The sequence below is a fragment of the Rhincodon typus genome, chromosome 5, assembly GCF_021869965.1.
Source record: "Rhincodon typus isolate 14 chromosome 5, sRhiTyp1.1, whole genome shotgun sequence".
Lineage (NCBI taxonomy): Eukaryota > Metazoa > Chordata > Chondrichthyes > Orectolobiformes > Rhincodontidae > Rhincodon > Rhincodon typus.
In genome coordinates this window covers 24,317,171-24,337,119 of record NC_063336.1, presented here as the reverse complement: position 1 = coordinate 24,337,119, position 19,949 = coordinate 24,317,171, and the positions used below count along the sequence as shown (strand labels likewise).

At 42.7% G+C, this 19,949-nt stretch overlaps 1 protein-coding gene across 4 annotated transcripts in view; it reads left to right on the top strand.

Moving 5' to 3' along the window:
- The window catches only part of prdm1a (PR domain containing 1a, with ZNF domain), a 35,459-nt gene extending 17,489 nt beyond the window's left edge, over positions 1–17,970 (top strand). For all 4 annotated transcript variants that reach the window (XM_020533799.2, XM_020533797.2, XM_020533798.2 and 1 more), the window contains exons 4-8: positions 1,583–1,835; positions 4,350–4,421; positions 10,900–12,023; positions 14,178–14,306; positions 16,476–17,970. In XM_020533799.2, coding sequence (XP_020389388.1) covers positions 1,583–1,835; positions 4,350–4,421; positions 10,900–12,023; positions 14,178–14,306; positions 16,476–17,057 — 2,160 coding nt within the window. In that variant the 3' untranslated portion in view covers positions 17,058–17,970. The remainder of the gene's footprint in view (positions 1–1,582; positions 1,836–4,349; positions 4,422–10,899; positions 12,024–14,177; positions 14,307–16,475) is intronic.
- Positions 17,971–19,949: the final 1,979 nt, after the last annotated feature.

Below are 19,949 nucleotides of genomic sequence, written 5' to 3'. Positions count from 1 at the left end.
TAAGGCTGGTGTTTGGGAGTTTTTTTTAGCACAGAATTTGGCAGATTTTACTCACAAGCTTTCATATGTAAAGCAGTTGTGCCTTGTGCTGCCGAAGACAGTTTAAGTGCAGGGCATACAGCTCCAGCTTAATGTCAGCCTCCATAACTTCACCTTGTACAGTCAAAGCTGCCGTAAATGATTGTTTCAGAGCTGAGTTAGTATTCTTTTCAAACATGCAAGAGGTAGTCATTTATGAATTTTGTAGACGTCTCTAACCTATACCAATTAAATAATCAAACCATTTCTAGACCATCTTGAGCTTGTTTTGAATCTTTAGTCATTTGGGTCTTGGGGTTTGGCCTTAATACTAAATTTGTGGTAAGCATAACTGCAGTTAGCCAAGATTGCAAAATATATTACTAATTACCAGAAATTGGTTTAGCCATGAGATGTAAATGTTACTTTTTTTTTGTCTCTCTTTCCTGTGTCATCACACTGTGGAAATAAGATTTGAAAGAGGGCTGCACTGATGACATTGGAGCCTATGTCTCAGTTACATTTTTTGAAAACTGTACAGTAAATGATACAATGGAAACTCAGTCGGAAGTTAATTTCGAACACACACAAAGTGCCTCGTAATGGAAGCAGCAGAGTCATCCATTCCTGGAAGTTTGAGAAAGCTCTACAGACCAAACAAAAACCTGAAAACATACTTGTTCACACATCACTCTGCACTACTTCTGCTGCTCCAGTTTCTCATAACAAATACACCGCAAGCTGTAAAGTGGGTTCATATCAAAAAAAACCCACATGTGGTTCTACTGACCATCCCCGCCCCCAACCCCTTCTCGCCCACACTTGATGAGCCTAGTTGATTTTGCAGGATACGTTTATATATAAGCAAGATAAATAGGAAAGTAATGAGTATTTCAAAAGATGGTAAGCAGGATCTACAGGAGTGAAGTGCAAGGTAATTGCGGCGGGAAGGAACATTCTGCGAAGGTCAACACTTTGATCTGCTTCCACACAGCTGCCGGTCCTGCTGTGGCAGGTGATTGCTGTGCGAGTTCCCTCCCCAGGTCATCTGTGGAGCTGAGTACCACAAGCAAACATCTCTCAACGAAACTGAAAGAGATTTGCATAGCCGTAGCACTCAGAGAGGGGGCGGCAGGAAAATGGAGGCCTCAGATTCAATTTGAGTACACTTTGACGTCAGGACTTCAGGTGACTCAACACAGTGTGTGTACATAAAAGCACAGTCAGAACAGAAGCCGGGGTGCTAGCATCCACCTGTCCTTACAAGCTAATCACACATGCAGCAAGACAGGGCTTGTTCCCATATTGAAATCAGAATACATCACCAAACCTGTATTGTAAAAATAGATAAAAGAAGTGCGAACAAATAGAGAAGGTAACTTTTGAGGTATTCTTGACTATTCCAATGGCCATATTGAAATTCATTCGTAATTATTTATTAGTTAGCACCAAAGACTATTGCTCCACTTATCTGGCTAAATGTGTTCATATTTTGATGGGATGGAAGAGATCTGCATTTGTACGTTTAATTTTAAATCTCTGCCTTTCTCCAAATGCATTTCAGGTGTACTCCAATGGTAACTTACATCACTTTGTCGACGGGTTTGATGAGAGCAAAAGTAACTGGATGCGATATGTGAATCCAGCCCATTGGAAGCAGGAGCAGTGCCTGGCAGCTTGTCAGAATGGGATGGACATCTACTTCTACACAGTGAAGCCCATCCCGGCCAACGAAGAGTTACTAGTCTGGTACAGCAGCGAGTTTGCAGAACGCCTTAAAATCCCAGCCTCTCGGGATCTTCAGATGACTAAGCTAAGTAAGTGCATCACGCTGAATGCTGTACGGGCCATCATTTTAGCCCTAGCGTACCCACTTAACAAGACATTCCTGGATATATCTGTGTGAAACTCTTGCAGAGTGAATTTGAATGGAATTGCCTTTTTGCCACCATGAGGCAGAGTCCTGAATTATATCATTGCATCCGAAGCTTATACCAAGGGTTACAGCTAAGTCCGGTGAGAGATGGGTAGTTTGGGTTTGGATAGCATATGGGTTGATTTATTGTGGAAACACTTGGATGAAGCCACAAAAGAGGCAGAGGTGAGGAACCACAGATATCATAGACAGGATTGTAGGACCATAGAGGGTTACAGAGATAGTATTGGGTGGAGGTGTGGGGTTAAGATTCTGGAGGGGTTTGAACACGGAATGAGGATTGTATAATTGACAGACCAGGAGCTGATGGCAATAGTGGTGGGTGAAAGAATTTGATACAAGTTAGGACATGTTAGGCAGGGGACCATCAGAGATCATTGGAATAGTCACATTGAGGTGAGATTGATATAAGAGGATAAGGTTGAGTGATCTAATGGCTTTATTTTCATATTAGGAATGTGGTTTTGTTGATATTATGGCTGTAACTTGGCAGCTACAACAACGCAGAGTAATAACTCATCAAGACTAGCTGTGAAAGTTTTCTTTTTAAAAAAGAATCTGGTAATTTGCAGACTAGCACCAGGGAAAATAAAGACAATGGAAGTAATTCCAAGCTTCATCTTGCTGCTTCCAGGCTGACCTTTAATTTCTTCAGGGCAACCAGAGATGGGTAAGAGATGTTGCCTTGATGATGTCAGCCAACCTCAGTAGTACAGATTGTTGAGCACTCAGTTGGGTGACCAGCACATACTTTGACAGCATAGGATTGGGTTCTGGTGTAAAGTGTTAAGAGCTGTGCATGCATGTGCATAGAGAGAGAGAGAAAAAAAGAGAGAGAGAGCTTTGAAAGTGCTGGAACAACTTGTGGCTGTTGCAGTTGGATTTTTTTTTGTGTTCTTAAAAATTGCCAGCTTTCTCATTTCTCTATTGTCTATTGCTGAGTGTGAAGGCCCCACAAATTCTCACAACCTTCCAACATCCAGTCTTGGTCACCATTCAGCATTCTGTATGTCTGGTAGCGGTTGTCTTTACAATGGATTACAGTTTTCAGTTAGTCAATATGATCAGTAATCTTCTAAAAATGTCCCGTTGGCTCCTTCACTGAGTTTTGTCGGACTCTGCCCAGGATTGGAGTCAAATCGAGCAGGTTCTCACTGCAGAGAAATCAATGCCAGTTGACACACTGTATCATCAGGGGAAACATTGCAAATGTTGAACCTCTAACAGTTTCCTGAGAGTAAGGCAGGCAGTGGGTCCAAAGACCCTTCATAAGGATAGTTAATAGTCGTGTGTTTGTTTCAACTACACACTGTGTACAAAGGGAACTCCCCATCCATTCAAATAAATTATATATCTCTTATTTTTATATTTTGGTTTTAAGAAATAAATAATCAAAGTGTAAAAGTGATATGATTATGATGTAGGAGGAGTAACTTTCTGCATGAACTTATCTTATTAACATGCTCTTTCCAGGTGAAGCAAATTATAAAGTGAATGTAATCCCAAGGAAATATAAACAAAATACTTTGTTTAAAAAGCATCTGAAATGACATTTTTCAAATTCACAATTTTGAAAAGTCACAACACATTTCAGTTTTTTTACTTTAATTTTCACTTTTAAGCTTTTTGTTGGTGATGTGCCAAGGTGGGTGGCCATAAGGACTGCTCTGTGGGTCTCTGTTTCTATTCTATGGTTAATTCATGGAAAAGCTTCATGGGGTAGTTACTGTGTATTCTTCCTACCCAGCTCCACCAGTCAGTCCCATTCTCTGACACTTCACTGATATGAAGCATTAATCTTTGCTCATCCCTTTGGGGGTTTTTGACATGATTTGTTTTTGGGGCCTGGAACTTGTTTGTCTGGTGCTCAGCCACCTTCCTTCAACAGCAACATCTCAACCAGGGTGGAACCACATTAGATACACAAGAAATCAGCCCCAAACTATTCATTACCAATGTACAGAGGGAAACTAGGGTTTAATTTTCGTAGGGATTGTATGAAACATGTTGCTGTAAATGAAATGTTTCCCCTCCTGAGAGTCTAGGACCAGAGAGTATTGTCTCAAAATAAAGGGGGGGCCAATTTAAAACTGAGATGAGAAGGAATTTCTTCTCTCAGAAGGTGTTGAGTCTTTGGAACTCCTTGCCACAGAGAGCTGTTTGGGCAGAGCCCTGGTGTATGTTTAAAACTGAAATAGATTCAGTAGGGAATCAAGGATTATGAGAAAATGCAGGAAAGCGATCGTGAGGAACGTCAGATCAGCCATGATCTTATTGAATGGCGGGTCAGGCTTGAGGGGATCAAATGGCCTACTCCTGTTCCTATTTCTTAAGGTCTTAAATATTTATCTTTTTAGGGTTTACCTCAATTTTCTTTTTATTTCCACATTTCCAGAGTGCATTGACCTGCCTCGAAGGGAGGAACTTCAGGGAAAATGGCAGCACAGATCAGGAGATCAGCCTGATGGTGAGGACAAGTTCTATTTGTTTAGAGGAAAAGAAAACTACTAAAGTTGGCTAGGATAATCTTTTATTGCAGAACATTCCCTTACAGTATTCCATAAATGGGAATGTTTTTGGATGTTCTATCCCTCAGAGCCTAAATATCTGAGCTCAAACAGGGAATGAGGATAGGACATCATAAATAGCAATTCATCAATTACTAGTTTTTATGGAGATTTGTTCTATTCAGTATTAACTCATTTTTAGCTGTTCAATACATCATTTCCTTTCATTATAATATGTGCCAGCAAGTTCAGTTCCTCTTTAATTAGCATACATCTCATTCCAACACTCTTTGAGTAGGTGCAAGTTATCTTATGATTGCTAATTTATGAAATAGGATTATTTATAGATTTTTCCAATCCAGGAGCACACTTCTTATCTCTCTAGATCTCTAAATACTTATAGTTTGTGTATGATCTGTTACAGCACTTAACAGGAATATGGCATTTGTGTTTTTTCAGAATGTTTCAGATTTAATTCCTTTGATTTCATGCACATTTTAGTTGAAGCTGGCAATGGTTTCAAATTGAGCAGTTGTAAAATCAACCATTAGAACAAAAACAAATCATGATCTTTTTGAACAAACTGTGTTAAGATGGCAGTTTTCAGTACTATTATTACAGTCTTCACTATAATTTGCCAATGGCAGACAAACGCATGTAAATCAATTGAAAATTTACTTGGGTACACAGAAGTTATCCTGCGACCCATTTTGCTAAGAATTTTTGTTTTTGCGTTAACCTAAATAGCCTTTACAAAACAGCTAATTTAGTCTGATTCAAAGAGTTGGTGCAGACCCGATGGGCCAAATGGCCTCCTTCAGTGACGTAATGATTCTGCAATTGTGCTTTTGCTAAACAATGTAATGCAACTGAATTACTGTTCTGTACATTCAGGATTTACCAAGAAAGTTCTTAAGAAAGCAATCATTTGGAGATTTTTCAAACAAATGCTTGATTTCCACACTATAAAATTCTTCTACACCCCACTTCACCCCCTTGCCCAGTCCCCACTTCTGGCTCTCTAACTATATTACCATACAATATAAGGGATTTTCAGGATGTGGTTGACTGAAGCCAGACAGCAGAGGGGTATGTCTTTGTTTTCTGTAAATGAAACATTGGAAACTTTTTATTTACTGCTTCTTCCCAGGATAGAAGTGCCAAATGTAAGATAGTCACATCCTGCAACCTTGGGAGTAGATGCATGAAGGCAATGAGAAAGTCATCCTTTAACTGCAGATAAGAGGATTGCAGCAGTCCCTGTTTATGAGTTACTTGTACTTTTATTACTGTTCCATTCAGTGCTTGTTTGTCAAGCAAGCCTGGAGTAATCTCCGAGGCTGGCATCTAAATCTCCTGTGGGCTATTCTACTTCTGAACATGGGCCTTTTTATTTTGTTCTTCAGAACTGAGTGTGAGGCCCACCCAGTTGTTCCTTAATTTAGTATCAGAAGTGATTCAGCAGAATTAAGAGGCACGGTGTGATGTGTGCAGCAATCATACTTCCGTGTCAGAGGCATTCCCCACCCACAAACGCAGTGCCTTTGAGACCAACTGATCCTTTCTACAATTGCAATGTTAACTATTTGCATAACTGCAATCCTCTTCCCCTGCAGCTATTTCCACTAATGTGCACCTAAAGGAGAGTTATCTAATATTCTGGGAAGTGTGTTAGAGTGGGAAGGAGAGGGATATGAACCAATCTTGATATCAAACCACAGCAATCATTTTGAACGCATGCTGTGTTTGAGTTGAGAAATGCTGTGAAAGGTTTATGTCGATCAGTTTGAAATGTCTGTTCCACAGAGTAAGGTGAAGGAGGAGTCTGCTAGGACTGGCCTTTTATCCATCACTTCTATATTTACACACATGGGCAAGTGATGGCCTAGTTGTATTAATGCGACATCTTTATTCCAGAGACCTAGGTAATGTTCTGGGGACCTGTGTTTGAATCCTGCTACGGCAAATGGAGGAAATTGAATTCAATAAAAATTAAGCATCTGATGATGAAACCCCGCTGTCAATTGTCAGAAAAACCCAGCTGGTTCACTCATGTCCTTTAGGGAGGAAAACGGCCATCCTTGCCTAGTCTGGCCTAAATGTACCTCTAGACCCACAGCAATGTGGTTGACTCTTAACCGCCCTCTGGGTAATAAATGCTGGCCTGGCCAGTGATGCCTACATTCTATGAATGAATGAATAAAAGAAAAGTAGGGTGGTCTGAAAACTGATAGGCCCATAAACTCCAGTGTCTATCAATAATCTGCAAGTGTGTTGTGGGTTTCTGCTCTTTTTTTAAAAGAATGACAAGCGCACGTGTTTGAAGAGGAAATAGCAGGACAGCTTAACTCTGCACATCAGTTGTCATGGTAACACTGCTTTACTTTGTGCCTGATTTCTCAAAACAAAAACTGTGCCTTTAAGGACAGTTGCAGGAAGACTGCACCTCACTGGAGCAATGTTACAGTGAAATGAAATATGCTGTGATCCTCTTGCTCTCTTAGTCCACCTTGCCAAAGGGATCCCTTATTTTAATGTGTTGTTCCACCCCCCCCTTCCCCCCCCCCCCCCTGCCATTTGGCTCGCTCTGGGGTTCACTGACAGTTTACTTTCCGGTGCAGTGACTGAGAAAAGTTCAATGACTACTTGAACTTCCTGCCTGCCAAGCCCTATTTCAGAGATAGGTATCTCCTCGATAACCTTCTATTTATTTTTGTCTAGTGGCCCAAGGAAGCCAGATCATGCTATCAGTGGTTACTATCAGCACCTTGCCTACATAGTCCACTCACTGCTGTTTGTTTAGGGCTGGCAGTGTGGAGAGGCATTGAGTGCTATAATACAGCAGTCGTCCATCATTATGCCTGAAATTTAAGCACACTCATCCTGGCTTCCAAAAGCACTTTGTCTGACAGCTCAGGGATGTCAAGTTAAATGGCAGCTGGGGCGTGTGTCCTCACTTAAACAGGTGACTGTGACAGGTTTGGTATTGATGGAAATGGACTGCCAGGACTGTAAACACCACACGGAAAGAAAACACCTAGGGAATGAGCTGCTTGTTTTCCTACCACCCGGTGCAGGAATTTATCTGACAAAAAGAAAAATTGGTTATGCCATGCTCATCTGGTCAAACTTGGTTCAGTGAAGACACATTAACTGTAGGGTCCTGAGGCCTATATGGCAGTATTTCAGCAGTTATGGACGTCACATCATAGCTTAGAGTTGCCCACATCCATACATGAAGCACAGAATCATATTATGGTCACAGTACAGAAGGCTGTTCAGCCCTTCATGACCCATACTAGCTCTTCACAAAGACAATTCAGCTTGACTTTAAGTACCCAATCCTTTGCCCATATCCATTGATTAGGGAGCACTTTGTACTTAAAGTGTAGGGAGCCAACAAAGAGATGCTTCATCCAGTTTTTTTTCTTTTTCTGAATGGCTGAGTTGTTAATTGCAGTGACTTGTAGACTTAATAGGAGAGATTTCTTTGCCCATGACCCCAAAAATGCTCATTTTATCAAGACAGTGATATTTGCTTTATCAAACACTGGAACAGCCCTGATATATATAAAGCAGACAGACTTGTTGGGCATAATGATCTGCTCCTGGCTCAGTGTAGGCAGTCCCCTCTCCAAAACAAATGGTATTAGTTATAAAAGAACTCCAGACCTAAATGTATCTAGGCTAATCTCTTCAGTTCTGAGACATTTTGGGGAGTGCTGCATAAGTGACATTTTTTGATGAGGCCACATCTATCTCTCTTCAGGTGGGTCATCCAGACATTAAACATCCCTTAATGCAACTGAGGAATGTTCTCCCAACCAACAAAATCAGACTAAGGTGATGTTGTATGGGTGATCCATGGCAGTTATCACCAGGTTTACTGCACTGATAGTAACTATGTGCAGGTTACACTGATCCTAAACTATTGTCCTACCCAAGTCCATATGACATCATTATATTGGGCAAGGCTTAAGGCACTCCACAACATTAACCCTTTCAAACCCATATACCCTTATGCAATAGGAACCTTCACGCCAATGCTGATGTCTTGTTTAAAACGCCAGCTGCTTTTGCCTGGATTAGTGAGCGCACTTCAGAAAACCTCATTGCATATGGCCACAGAAATGACAGCACAGAGGATGGAAATCTTGTTTCACTCAACACAACTCTACCAAGCCCGTCCCCACTTCTGATTTGCTCCAATCTTATTACTTCATTTTATTTTATGTTTGTCCCTGTTCATATACTTAGCCTAGTCATTTTACAAATGTCTTAAAGTCTGCCGTGGGTTGCTAAAAACATTCTTCCAAATCAAAAAAATCTTTTAATTCAACCCTTCATTCTTCTGGTGATAATCATCAATCAATATCATGATAGATGCCAAAATGGAAACGATCCTTTTCTATTAATCCGGCTAAAACATCTCATAATGTTTGAAGTTTCTATTAGGTCTCTCTTAGCCTTCTCTGTTCCAATATTTAAAGCCTTTTATAATACCGGCACAAATAATCTGTTCTTTGTGGTTTTATGTTAGTGAGTTTTTGCTACGCCTTCACAGTTTGCTCTTATTTGCATTGAGGAGACCAAGTGGAGTTTGGGTGATTGTTTTGGTCAGCCCACAAGAGAGTTTCTGATCTTGTGGTGGTCTGTCATTTTAATCCTTAGCCCGAATCACACTCTGCCTCTCTGTCCATGACCTCTTACAGTGTTACAAGAAAGTGCAATGGTGTTCATTTCAGTTGGGCAATTCATTTCTTCTGGATCCACCATCGAGCTGAACAATTTCACATTGTAATCATCGCGTCAGTCTTTGAATAGCAGCTCTTGTTAGTGATTCTGCTATTGTCTCCTTTCAACCTTTGTTCTCTCGTCGTCCATTACCTTCTGCCTTTTCCCTTGCATCATCATCGCTTTATCATTCCTGCCTTCAAATTTTCTCTTTTTGCTCTTTTCTCCCCATCTCCCTCTTCTCTGCCTCTGTGTTTGCATGAAACGTGCTGCATCTTCTAAGTTTTCACAGCCCTGGCAGATAGTCACTAATCTGAAATGGTTTCCCATTCCACATGCACTGCTGCATATTTCCTGTATTTTCTTGTTTTTATTTCACTACTCCTTCCTGTTTTTAAATTCAATGCCATTTTGTGCCAAGCAAAGATTTCCACAGATTTCCCTACCCATCCATCCAGAGAGATCTTTATATCTGCATCCCTGGACCTCTTTGTTCTTTCACTATGTTACTGACCTCACTTTTTAGAGTATTAGAAATGCTCTGAGTCGCTTTTAAAATATGATATCAATGTGGGTTTTTCATTTTCTTGTGTAGTCATAGATTATAGCATCTTTTAAAAATGTCATTTCATACCCCACTCATACTTTCTGTGCAGTCTGGCTAGCTATTCAAGGTTTCATCATTAATGGTGTCACAGGGGGGTTTTGATGCCAGTACCTTTTTGAAATGTAAACTTTGTAGATCTTACCATGCTCCCACGTTGCCTCTATGCCCCACACGGATCCCATTATCCCCACATTTCTTCCATGTCCCCTGAATCCTCTTTTCTCTAGTTCACCCAATATAGATTGCATCATAGATTCAACTAGCCACTTCACTGCATCAACAAAAAAAATGGCAGAACATCTGTTTCTACAGATTACCTCAATATAAAAGCTTGGCTGGATTCCAAGAGGGACGTGGAACTCGCATTGGGAAATGGAGGGAACAGGGGAACAGTTGGGGATAAAGGGTATGATGGCGAGGGCTACAGGGCCTTTAATACAACTGAAACAGAGACCCAAAGAACCACAATGAGTCTTCAACCAATACAGCTCAGCGCTCCCCACCTCAGTGGCCACACCCAACATGCTTAGGACCAGGGGGCTACCTCACCCAGAACAGAAGTAGAGCATGCAAAGGTCATTTATGTGGAGACAGGGCTGAGGTTCCCTCCTCATTAGCAGGAATCTGGGATAAGTGGGCGCTTTACAAACCAGTTGTTCTGTGCTCTTGTCTTTTGTTAACATCTGAACTCATTGATTCAGATTACTGCTGCTGGTGAGAAAGATTGTACCACTTGGATTGTTCCTAGTTTTTGTAAAGTAGTCCCTGTAAAAAAACCCAGTGAGCATGTGGCTTGGTGCAGGTTGGTCCATTGTGTTGCTGCCTCTAACGCGTAGACATGCTAAGGGCAGGGCCTTTATATTTGTCTCAGACATCGAGGATAGTGAAAGTGTGCTGGTGATCATATTGTACCACATCAGTTAAAAAAAGTCACCACTTCCTGATAACAAGCTTGTCAAATCAAAATGCTGCTCAATGTCCAATTCCTCTGATTGTTTACGCTGTTCCCTTTTATTTAAAAACATGTGAAATGCTGAGAAATGTTCTTTTTTAAACAATTCATTTCCTGATTTCTTTTCTTTCTCTCCCTTGCCCAGCTTCTGCTACAGAACAAAGACCAAAGGAAAAAAGATATGAGAGTGACCTGGGTGACAGAGTGAAGAGTGACAATATGATGCACAAAAGGCAAAGTGGTGAGGGAAACATGGTGAAGGAAAAGAACCAAGTACAGGCTATCCAACCGCTGATGGCTCTGGATAAAGAAATGCAGGACATCAACAAAAAGCATAGCCCAGAACGAACCTTCTTCCCTCGTGTTGTGTACCCAGTCAGACCTCACGTTCCAGATGACTACTTGAAACCTAGTCCTGTTTTTGGGATCGAGAGGCATGGTTATGTCAAACACTCTCCGATCCAGTCTTCACTTACCTCCAGTCCATCATCTAGAAGCAGCCCAGACCAAAGTTTGAAAAGCTCAACGCCACACAGCAGTCCAGATTCTCACATTTCCCCTTTGACACCTTCGACTCAGGAACACAGACAGGCCTTTCCTTACTTGAGCGGACCTTACAACCGAGAAGGATTGAGTTCCTTCACAGCCTACACTCCTCCTGGCCATTTGCCTTCAGCCTTCTTGCATTCCTATAATCCAGTAAACACTCAATATTCCAGGTTCTTGTTACCTCATTACCCAGTTGGCTGTAATGGCTTGAATGGCTTCCCAGGCATCAATGGTGTGAACAGCTTCAGCCTTCTTCCCAAAATGTACCCCTTGTACGGCGGTCTTTTGGGAAACGGAGGCCTGTCCCAGCACCTGTTCAACCAGACGGTCCTTCCCAGTGCGTTACACCCTGAAGGAACCCGAAGACTTCTGCTTCCTGAGCAGCAGAAAGACTTTCTCATACCAGCGCGGAACAGTGCCTTTTCAATTGCAGGCTCTGCTGCCAGTTTGAAAGACAGGCCTTCAAGCCCCTGCAACGGTTCCCCGACAGCTGGTACAGCTGCCTCCTATTCCGAACATTTAATGCAACCCAAACCTACCTCAGCTGGCTTGGTCAGCAGCACCAGCAGCAGCAGTGAAGAAGCCATGAATCTTATTAAACCAAAGCGAAGTCTTACCGGTTACAAAACACTCCCATATCCTCTAAAGAAGCAGAATGGGAAGATCAAGTATGAGTGCAATGTCTGCTACAAGACCTTTGGACAGCTATCAAATCTCAAGGTATTTATTTCTTAAAAGATTATTCTGCTGAAGAAACCTAGTGAGTCAGATCATGTCTCAAAGGTAAAATGGCATGCTGCAGTGCCTTGGACAATTTATCCCTTAACCAACAATGCTTAAAAAAAACTACATGGGTACCCGCATGGGCCCAAGCTACGCCTGCCTCTTTGTAGGTTACGTGGAACAATCCCTCTTCCGTACCTACACCGGCCCTAAACCCCACCTCTTCCTCCGTTACATTGATGACTGTATCGGTGCCGCCTCGTGCTCCCACGAGGAGCTCGAACAGTTCATACACTTCACTAACACCTTCCACCCCAACCTTAAATTTACCTGGACCATCTCTAACACCTCTCTCCCCTTCCTGGACCTCTCTGTCTCCATATCGGGCAACCACCTAGAAACCGATATTCATTTCAAGCCCACCGACTCCCACAGCTACCTAGAATACTCCTCCTCCCACCCACCTTCCTGCAAAAATGCTATCCCCTATTCCCAATTCCTTCGCCTCCGCCGCATCTGCTCCCAGGATGAGGCATTCCACTCCCGTACATCTCAGTTGTCCTCGTTTTTCAAGGACCGTAACTTCCCCTCCTCGGTGGTCGAGAACGCCCTCAACCGTGTCTCCCACATCTCCCGCACCTCATCCCTCACACCCCGTCCACGCAATAAAAACCAAAAAAGAATCCCCCTCGTCCTCACGTACCACCCCACCAACCTCCGGATCCAACGCATCATCCTCCGACACTTCCGCCATCTGCAATCCGACCCCACCACCAAAGACATCTTTCCCTCCCCACCCTTATCTGCTTTCCGGAGGGACAACTCTCTCCGTGACTCCCTTGTCCGCTCCACACTCCCCTCCAGCTCCACCACACCCGGCACTTTTCCCTGCAACCGCAGGAAGTGCTACACCTGCCCCCATACCTCCTCCCTCACCCCCATCCCAGGCCCCAAGAAGACTTTCCACATCAAGCAGATGTTCACCTGCACATCTGCCAATGTGGTATACTGCATCCGCTGTACCCGGTGTGGCTTCCTCTACATCGGGGAAACCAAGCGGAGACTCGGGGACCGCTTTGCAGAACACTTACGCTCGGTTCGCAACAAACAACTGCACCTCCCAGTCGCGAACCATTTCAACTCCCCCTCCCATTCCTCAGACGACATGTCCATCCTGGGCCTCCTGCAGTGCCACAACGATGCCACCCGAAGGTTGCAGGAACAGCAACTCATATTCCGCTTGGGAACCCTGCAGCCCAATGGTATCAATGTGGATTTCACAAGTTTCAAAATCTCCCCTCCCCCCACCGCATCCCAAAACCAGTCCAACTCGTCCCTGCCTCCCTAACCTGTTCTTCCTCCCACCTATCCCCTCCTCCCACCCCAAGCCGCACCTCCATCTCCTACCGACCAACCTCATCCCGCCCCCTTGACCTGTCCGTCCTCCCTGGACTGACCTATCCCCTTCCTAACTCCCTACCTACACTCACCTTTCCTGGCCCCATCCCCGCCTCTTCGACCTGTTTGTTTCCTCTCCACCTATCCTCTCCTCTATCCCTCTTCTATCCGCCTCCCACTCTCTCCCTATTTATTTCAAAACCCCCTTCCCCTCCCCCTTTTCTGATGAAGGGTCTAGGCCCGAAACGTCAGCCTCTCTGCTCCTATGATGCTGCTTGGCCTGCTGTGTTCATCCAGCCCTGCACCTTGTTGTCTCTATTTCATTGATGTTTGTTGAGCTTGCTGTGCATAAATTGGTTGCTCCATTTCCTCCATTAAAACAGGGATGGCAAAGTTACTGTGATAGTTATTTAAAGGCTCGGAACAATGTAATTATGAATAAAGTTTTAGTGGTGAAATTAGGTCACATCCATTCATAAGGAGGCACTTAGCAAATCAGCACCCAATTTTTCTCAATGTCAGCCTTTGTATTTTCCAATTACTTGAAAAAGACATTAGATGCAGTGAAAATTCACCTTCTGGTTTTGTTTTAGTGTGGACCAATTTCTCTCACTCAATGGTTTCCTTAATAGATTTTATGAGATTACATTCTTGCAAAAAATGTATTTTTTAAAATCTGAAATGCTAAATGTGCTTTATTTATATAAAACGGTGACATGAATTGTAAGTGGAGAACTTATTATTTCTTTCCAGGTCCACTTGAGAGTCCATAGTGGGGAAAGACCATTTAAGTGTCAGACCTGCAATAAAGGTTTCACACAGCTGGCACACCTACAGAAGCACTATCTAGTTCATACTGGAGAAAAGCCACATGAATGTCAGGTAAGAAGAAGGTTCTATTAATGTAAATAAAAAATATTTTTAAAATCTAAAATATTCTGCTGAAATATTGAGGATAATTGAGCAGTGAATCAGCTCTAATCTTTCTAGACTTATGCTAATTTAATGCCGTGTGCTTAGTGCAAAAATTGCAATATTAGGAAATTACTAAAGTTTATTTTTAGTTCACTGATAAGTCATTGAGGTGCCAGATATGATGCTGTCTTAGTTGTACTTCACATTTTTTCAAAGTCTGTAATGGTTAAGCTGTTGTCTTGCACTGTCAGTCACTTTCATAACGCACTGCGATTATTGCTATTTGTACTGTTCCTGACAATAAGGGCGGTGACTTTTTAAGGGCATATGAGGGTCACCCACTCTGTCACTCTGTTCTTAGTAATAATTAGTGTGTAAGTCACCCACAGAAGGTCATCATTTCATGAAAACAGATCGAAGCATCAGCAGTTAACAGAGAAATAGCAAGCAAAATTGAAGGCCTTTACAGTGCAGGATTGAATCATTGGGCTCGATCGGTCTGTCTCTCGTCTTGCCCGATGAAGATATGATTGAGAAATTAGTGACATGTAGTATGAGCAATGGGTTGTGTCTATGAGGAAAAGGCAAGATTAATAAGCAACAGCTTTTTAATGAAGCCAACAATTTGAAGTTTAATGGAACCACGGGATGTCTCATAATTCATCAATCTTGGGGAAAATGTGGCTTTTATGTGTATTAAAATTTCTTTTGCTTTGGGGTTGGGCTTCATGGGAATGAACAGTCCTCTCCTGTCTGACTCCAATACCAATTTGTAAGGAATTGTGCAAGACAATGAGAGTCAGCAGACTGTGATAATGGAAGATGTCCCGTACATTTCAGAAAGGGTCAGAATCTGGAGTAGGAGTCCTGGCTGACATTCACGCCTAACTACACCTGGAAACTGTAGACCAAATGTTGCACAACCACTGACCCTTCTCACCTCACTCAGTAACCTCACCTTGGTGCCAGGACATGTCTGCAAGACTAGGGTAATATCCTAGGACCAAAAATTCATCAATGACTTTCCCTTCATCATAAGGTCACAAGTGAGGATGTTCGCTAACAATTGTACAATCTTCAGTGCCATTTGCAACTCCTCAAATGCTGAAGCATATCCTATCCAGGATAACATCCAGGCTTGTTCTGATAAGTGGAAGTGAAAGTCATGAAACACAAGTGCCAGGCAGTACCCCATCTCCAACAAAATAGAATTTAACCATTTCCTTTTGACTTTCAATGGCACTACCATCACTGAATCCCCCACTGCCTACACACCCTTGGGACCATCCAAATAAATATTGTGGTCACAAGAGCAGGCAGAGGCTGAGAATTCTGCAGTGAGTAACTCACCTTCTAACTCCCCAAAGCCTGTCCACCATCTACAAGGTACAAGTCAAGAATATGATGGAATCCCACTTGCCCACATAATGCAGCCTCAAGAAGCTTGGTCCTATTATGAGCTTGATCGGCACCCATCCACCAACTTCAATATTTATTCTCTCCACTGCAGATGCTCAGTGCGTATCATATACAATATGCACTCATTTAACAGCATCTTTCAAACCCCCAGCCTCTAACACCTAGAAGGACAAGGGCAGCAGGTGTATGGGAACTACTATCACCACCTGCAAGTTGCCCTTCTAGGCACATAGCATCCTAAATTGCAATGTCACCATCACTGGGTCAAAATCCTCGAACTCCCTCCCTCACCACACTGTAGGTGCTCCTGCACCATATGCAGCACAGTGGTTAAAGGAGGCAGCTCACCAACACCTGCTCAAGTGCAATTCAGGATGGGCAACAAATGTTGGCCTTGTGAGTGGTGCCCACATCCCTTGAAAGAATACGAAGGCTGGGTTTTGAACCTTGGTCATACCTTTCAGTGTATGTCTGGCACTCAGTGAATAAAGCTGCTGACCCAAATTGGGAAGCCCCTTACAGCATAATTATTTATGGCTGTGTGTGATTATACAATTATCCCTGTGCAGCAAGTCTATAAGGTTACCACCCATAGACTGAAAGCTGGCAGATCGTCAGGTTTAATTATAAATGCTGAGTTTGGTTTATTTACAGGAAATTAGTCTGCGAATGAGTCTGCTGAGAGTTCTCCTTTCTTTTCTTCTTCTCGCTGTGCAGGTTTGCCACAAACGTTTCAGCAGCACCAGCAACCTGAAGACCCACCTACGGTTACACTCGGGTGAGAAACCTTACCAGTGCAAGCTGTGCCCGGCAAAATTCACACAGTTTGTTCATCTCAAGCTGCACAAACGCCTGCACACCAGGGAGCGTCCTCACAAATGCCTGCAGTGCCACAAGACCTACATTCACCATTGCAGCCTGAAGGCACACCTCAAAGGAAACTGCCCCGTCGCCCCGGGTGCTGGGCGGTCTCTGGAGGACCTGAACCGCCTGAACGAGGAGATCAACAAGTTTGACATAAGTGACAGTGCGGACAAGCTCGATGACTTGGGGCACAGTGATGAGGTAGAGTCGGCGATCGAGAAACAGATCTTCAGCATGCTCAGGAGGGAGGTACAAGAAGCCAGTCTAAAGAACCCTTTTCAAAGGAACCTGGGCAACAACCTCCTCTCCTCTGGCTGCAACCTGTACGAGAACTTGGAGACTCCAGTCCTGAACATGTCTCATGGTAGCCCTCTACCTCTCGTGCCCATAAAAGTCAAGCAAGAAACAGTTGAACACATCGATCCTTGCAACTAGAGAGATGCAACGTGTCTCTGACCTAAGGAGATGAGGTGCCTGTAGCATTTGAATGTACATAGATATATCTGCAGGTGTTGCAGGATAGACTTGACTGATTTTCCATCAGAGCTGATCCCAAACCCAATTCCCATCCCTCCGACCACCCCAAGTCAGCGCATCTCTCAATTCAACTCAGGGCATCTTAAAGAAAGTATTTGGCAGAGCTATGACAAGCCTATTAAAAGAAAAACCTTAAAAGACAATCATTTTAAGCAGAATTATTTTTTCAGGAATATTCAAATAATTTATTACACAATTTACTTTGTTAAGCAATACCTAAAAATGATGTTTACAATGACCGAGTTAATCATTGTAATCCAATAATGAAATGTTTTATTTTTATCTTCTCTGTTGCCATTCTTTGTAGATACTTTAAACTGCATTTTTATTCTTAAAACGTTTAACAACATCATAATGGAGAAGGAGAAAGACCCGTCACTTACATTGGAGCATTCTAAAATGGTTTTGCAAAATACTGTTGCAATATGGTGTATTGCCAAAGCAGGAAGTTTAACTCGTGTCCTGTTGTAACCTTTTATCTCACTCGACTCATATTTTCTCTTTTCCTTCACTCCATCTATCCCTTCTCTCCTTCCACCCCTCTTTCTGTTCCTCCTCCCTCCCATCTTTCTCTCTACCCTCTCCATCTCTCTCTTTCATTCTTCCCATATCTTGTTCCTCAGTTATCTCTGTTTTCACTGAATTGTGGATGAGATTGTAAAGCTGAACAACAGCTACCTCATTGTGTGTCCAGTGGTTCAGGGATCGAACAGAAAGTAAACTGGATAGATTTGTTATTTCTTGCTTACTGGTAATGTAGCAGCAATAATTGTATTTTTTTTTAACCTCCCCCCCAAAAAAAAACTCTAAATCAGAGACAACAAGTTAAAATCAAAGACGGACTTGTCTTTTTTCCATGCAAGAAGTTCTGGCCAGACAGTCCTCGCAGCAGTAACCAGCACAGTTTGGGCGAGGTAAAAAGAACTGGACTGAGCTTATTTGTTTTTGTGTTGACTGGTTTAATGCAAACCGAAGCATCACTACTCTTATCACTGGATACACTTTATTCCTTTTTAACTGTAATGCTTCCGTGTTGTGTTTGGTTTTGATTTTTAACCGAGAACTCTGTGCAACAGCTGCACAGTGCCTCGTGTCGACTGGACTCTGCTGTGGACTCAGTTCCAATGAATGTAGCAGAAACCTGTCTGGAAACTTTGCTGACAGTGGAATTAATTTTTTTTTAAAATTTGTTTGTATTTTATATTAATTTAAATTTCTTCTTTGACCAAAGCGACTAGGTGTTTTGGAGCCTTTTGAGCTTTTGCTTATTTCTATTAGAAACTTTCATTCTGTGTTTACATTCTGGTTTACAATGTTATTTATGTGCGACATGTCAAAGTGTAAATTAAAATATAAATGCTCACTGAATTCAAGTGACGATTGTACCTTACTTTAAGAAAACACACCTTTTATATAACCCTATTGAGATTGGGAGAGGTTATGCTGAGGTAACTTTGTGTTCTGGACTTTTGGTTAACTCTTCAAATTGATGATGACACTTTTGCCTCTTAATATTTGCCCTTTGTAAACCATTGACCCACAAGGTAAATCATCAGAGCCAGAAGACTCTATGAGCCACATTAGTTGCTATATCAACTCAGGTCTCTTTTCTTGAAGCTGCTGGGCTTGTACATGGCTATGGTCCTGCACTGTGGATCCACAATAAGATCTCCTATACAGTCTCACTTCAGACCCGCCATTCTTATTGACCATCCTATTACTGTTTACATGTTCACAAAAGACTTTAAGTGGTCCCTTGCCTGTTACTCACTAACAGGGTAGTCAGCACTGGAGACCAACATACCTGGACACCTTTGTGATGTGTGTCAGGAGATGTCAAAGAGGAGGTGGTGGGGGAGGGATAGGAAACAAGTGTTAAAAGAGACCTGATTACATGAGTCTGCTTAGGCAAGCCTGCTGCAGATAGAGAAAGGACAAAGCACAGGACCCTGCTGTTGCCTGACTGATGTAAGTGGACAAAGAGTCAAATATTGGATGTAGAGCCACTTGGTAAACTACCGTAGCCGGAGCAACTAAAATCCCAGAACATCACATGTAAAGCTGATGTCTGGCCACTCTGCCCACTGCAACCTTTTCTCGTGCGGTCTTTTTGCCTCTCTCATTTCCATTCTCAGTTTACACGCATTCTGCTTGATTCTCCACTATATTTTCAACCTGATCTATTTCATACTCTCCTTCTCACTATCGCCAAGTTCAGTGCTGTATAATTCACCAACTCCTTCTGAATGTTTAGTTCTTAGGTGGCATTTCCTTGGGTATTCTTCATCTCCTGGATAGTGCTCATTAACATAGAAACATAGACAATAGGAGCAGGCGCAGGCCATTCAGCCCTTCAAGCCTGATCATGGTGATTATCCAACTCAGTTCCCTGTTCCCACTCTTTCCCTTTCCCCTTTGATACCTTTATCCTTAAGAAGTACATTTGACTCCTCCTTGAAAACATTCAATATTTTGGCCTTAGCCGTTTTCTGTAGCGGAGAATTCCACAAGCTCACCACTCTCAGGGTGAAGAAATATCTCATCATCTCAGCCCCATATCCTTATATCGTGGCCCTTGGTACTGGACTCTTCGGTCATCAGGACATCCTTGCTGTGTTTCTGTAAGATCCCTCCTCATTCTTCTAAACTCCAGTGAAGATAGTCCTAATCAGTCCGATCTCTCTTCATACATAACCAGACTGATCTACCACAGGGAGAAAGGTGGTGGCAGGTTCACGTAAGAACTTGCCTGGCTGAGATCAGCTAACTTAGCCAAGCATATGACAGCAA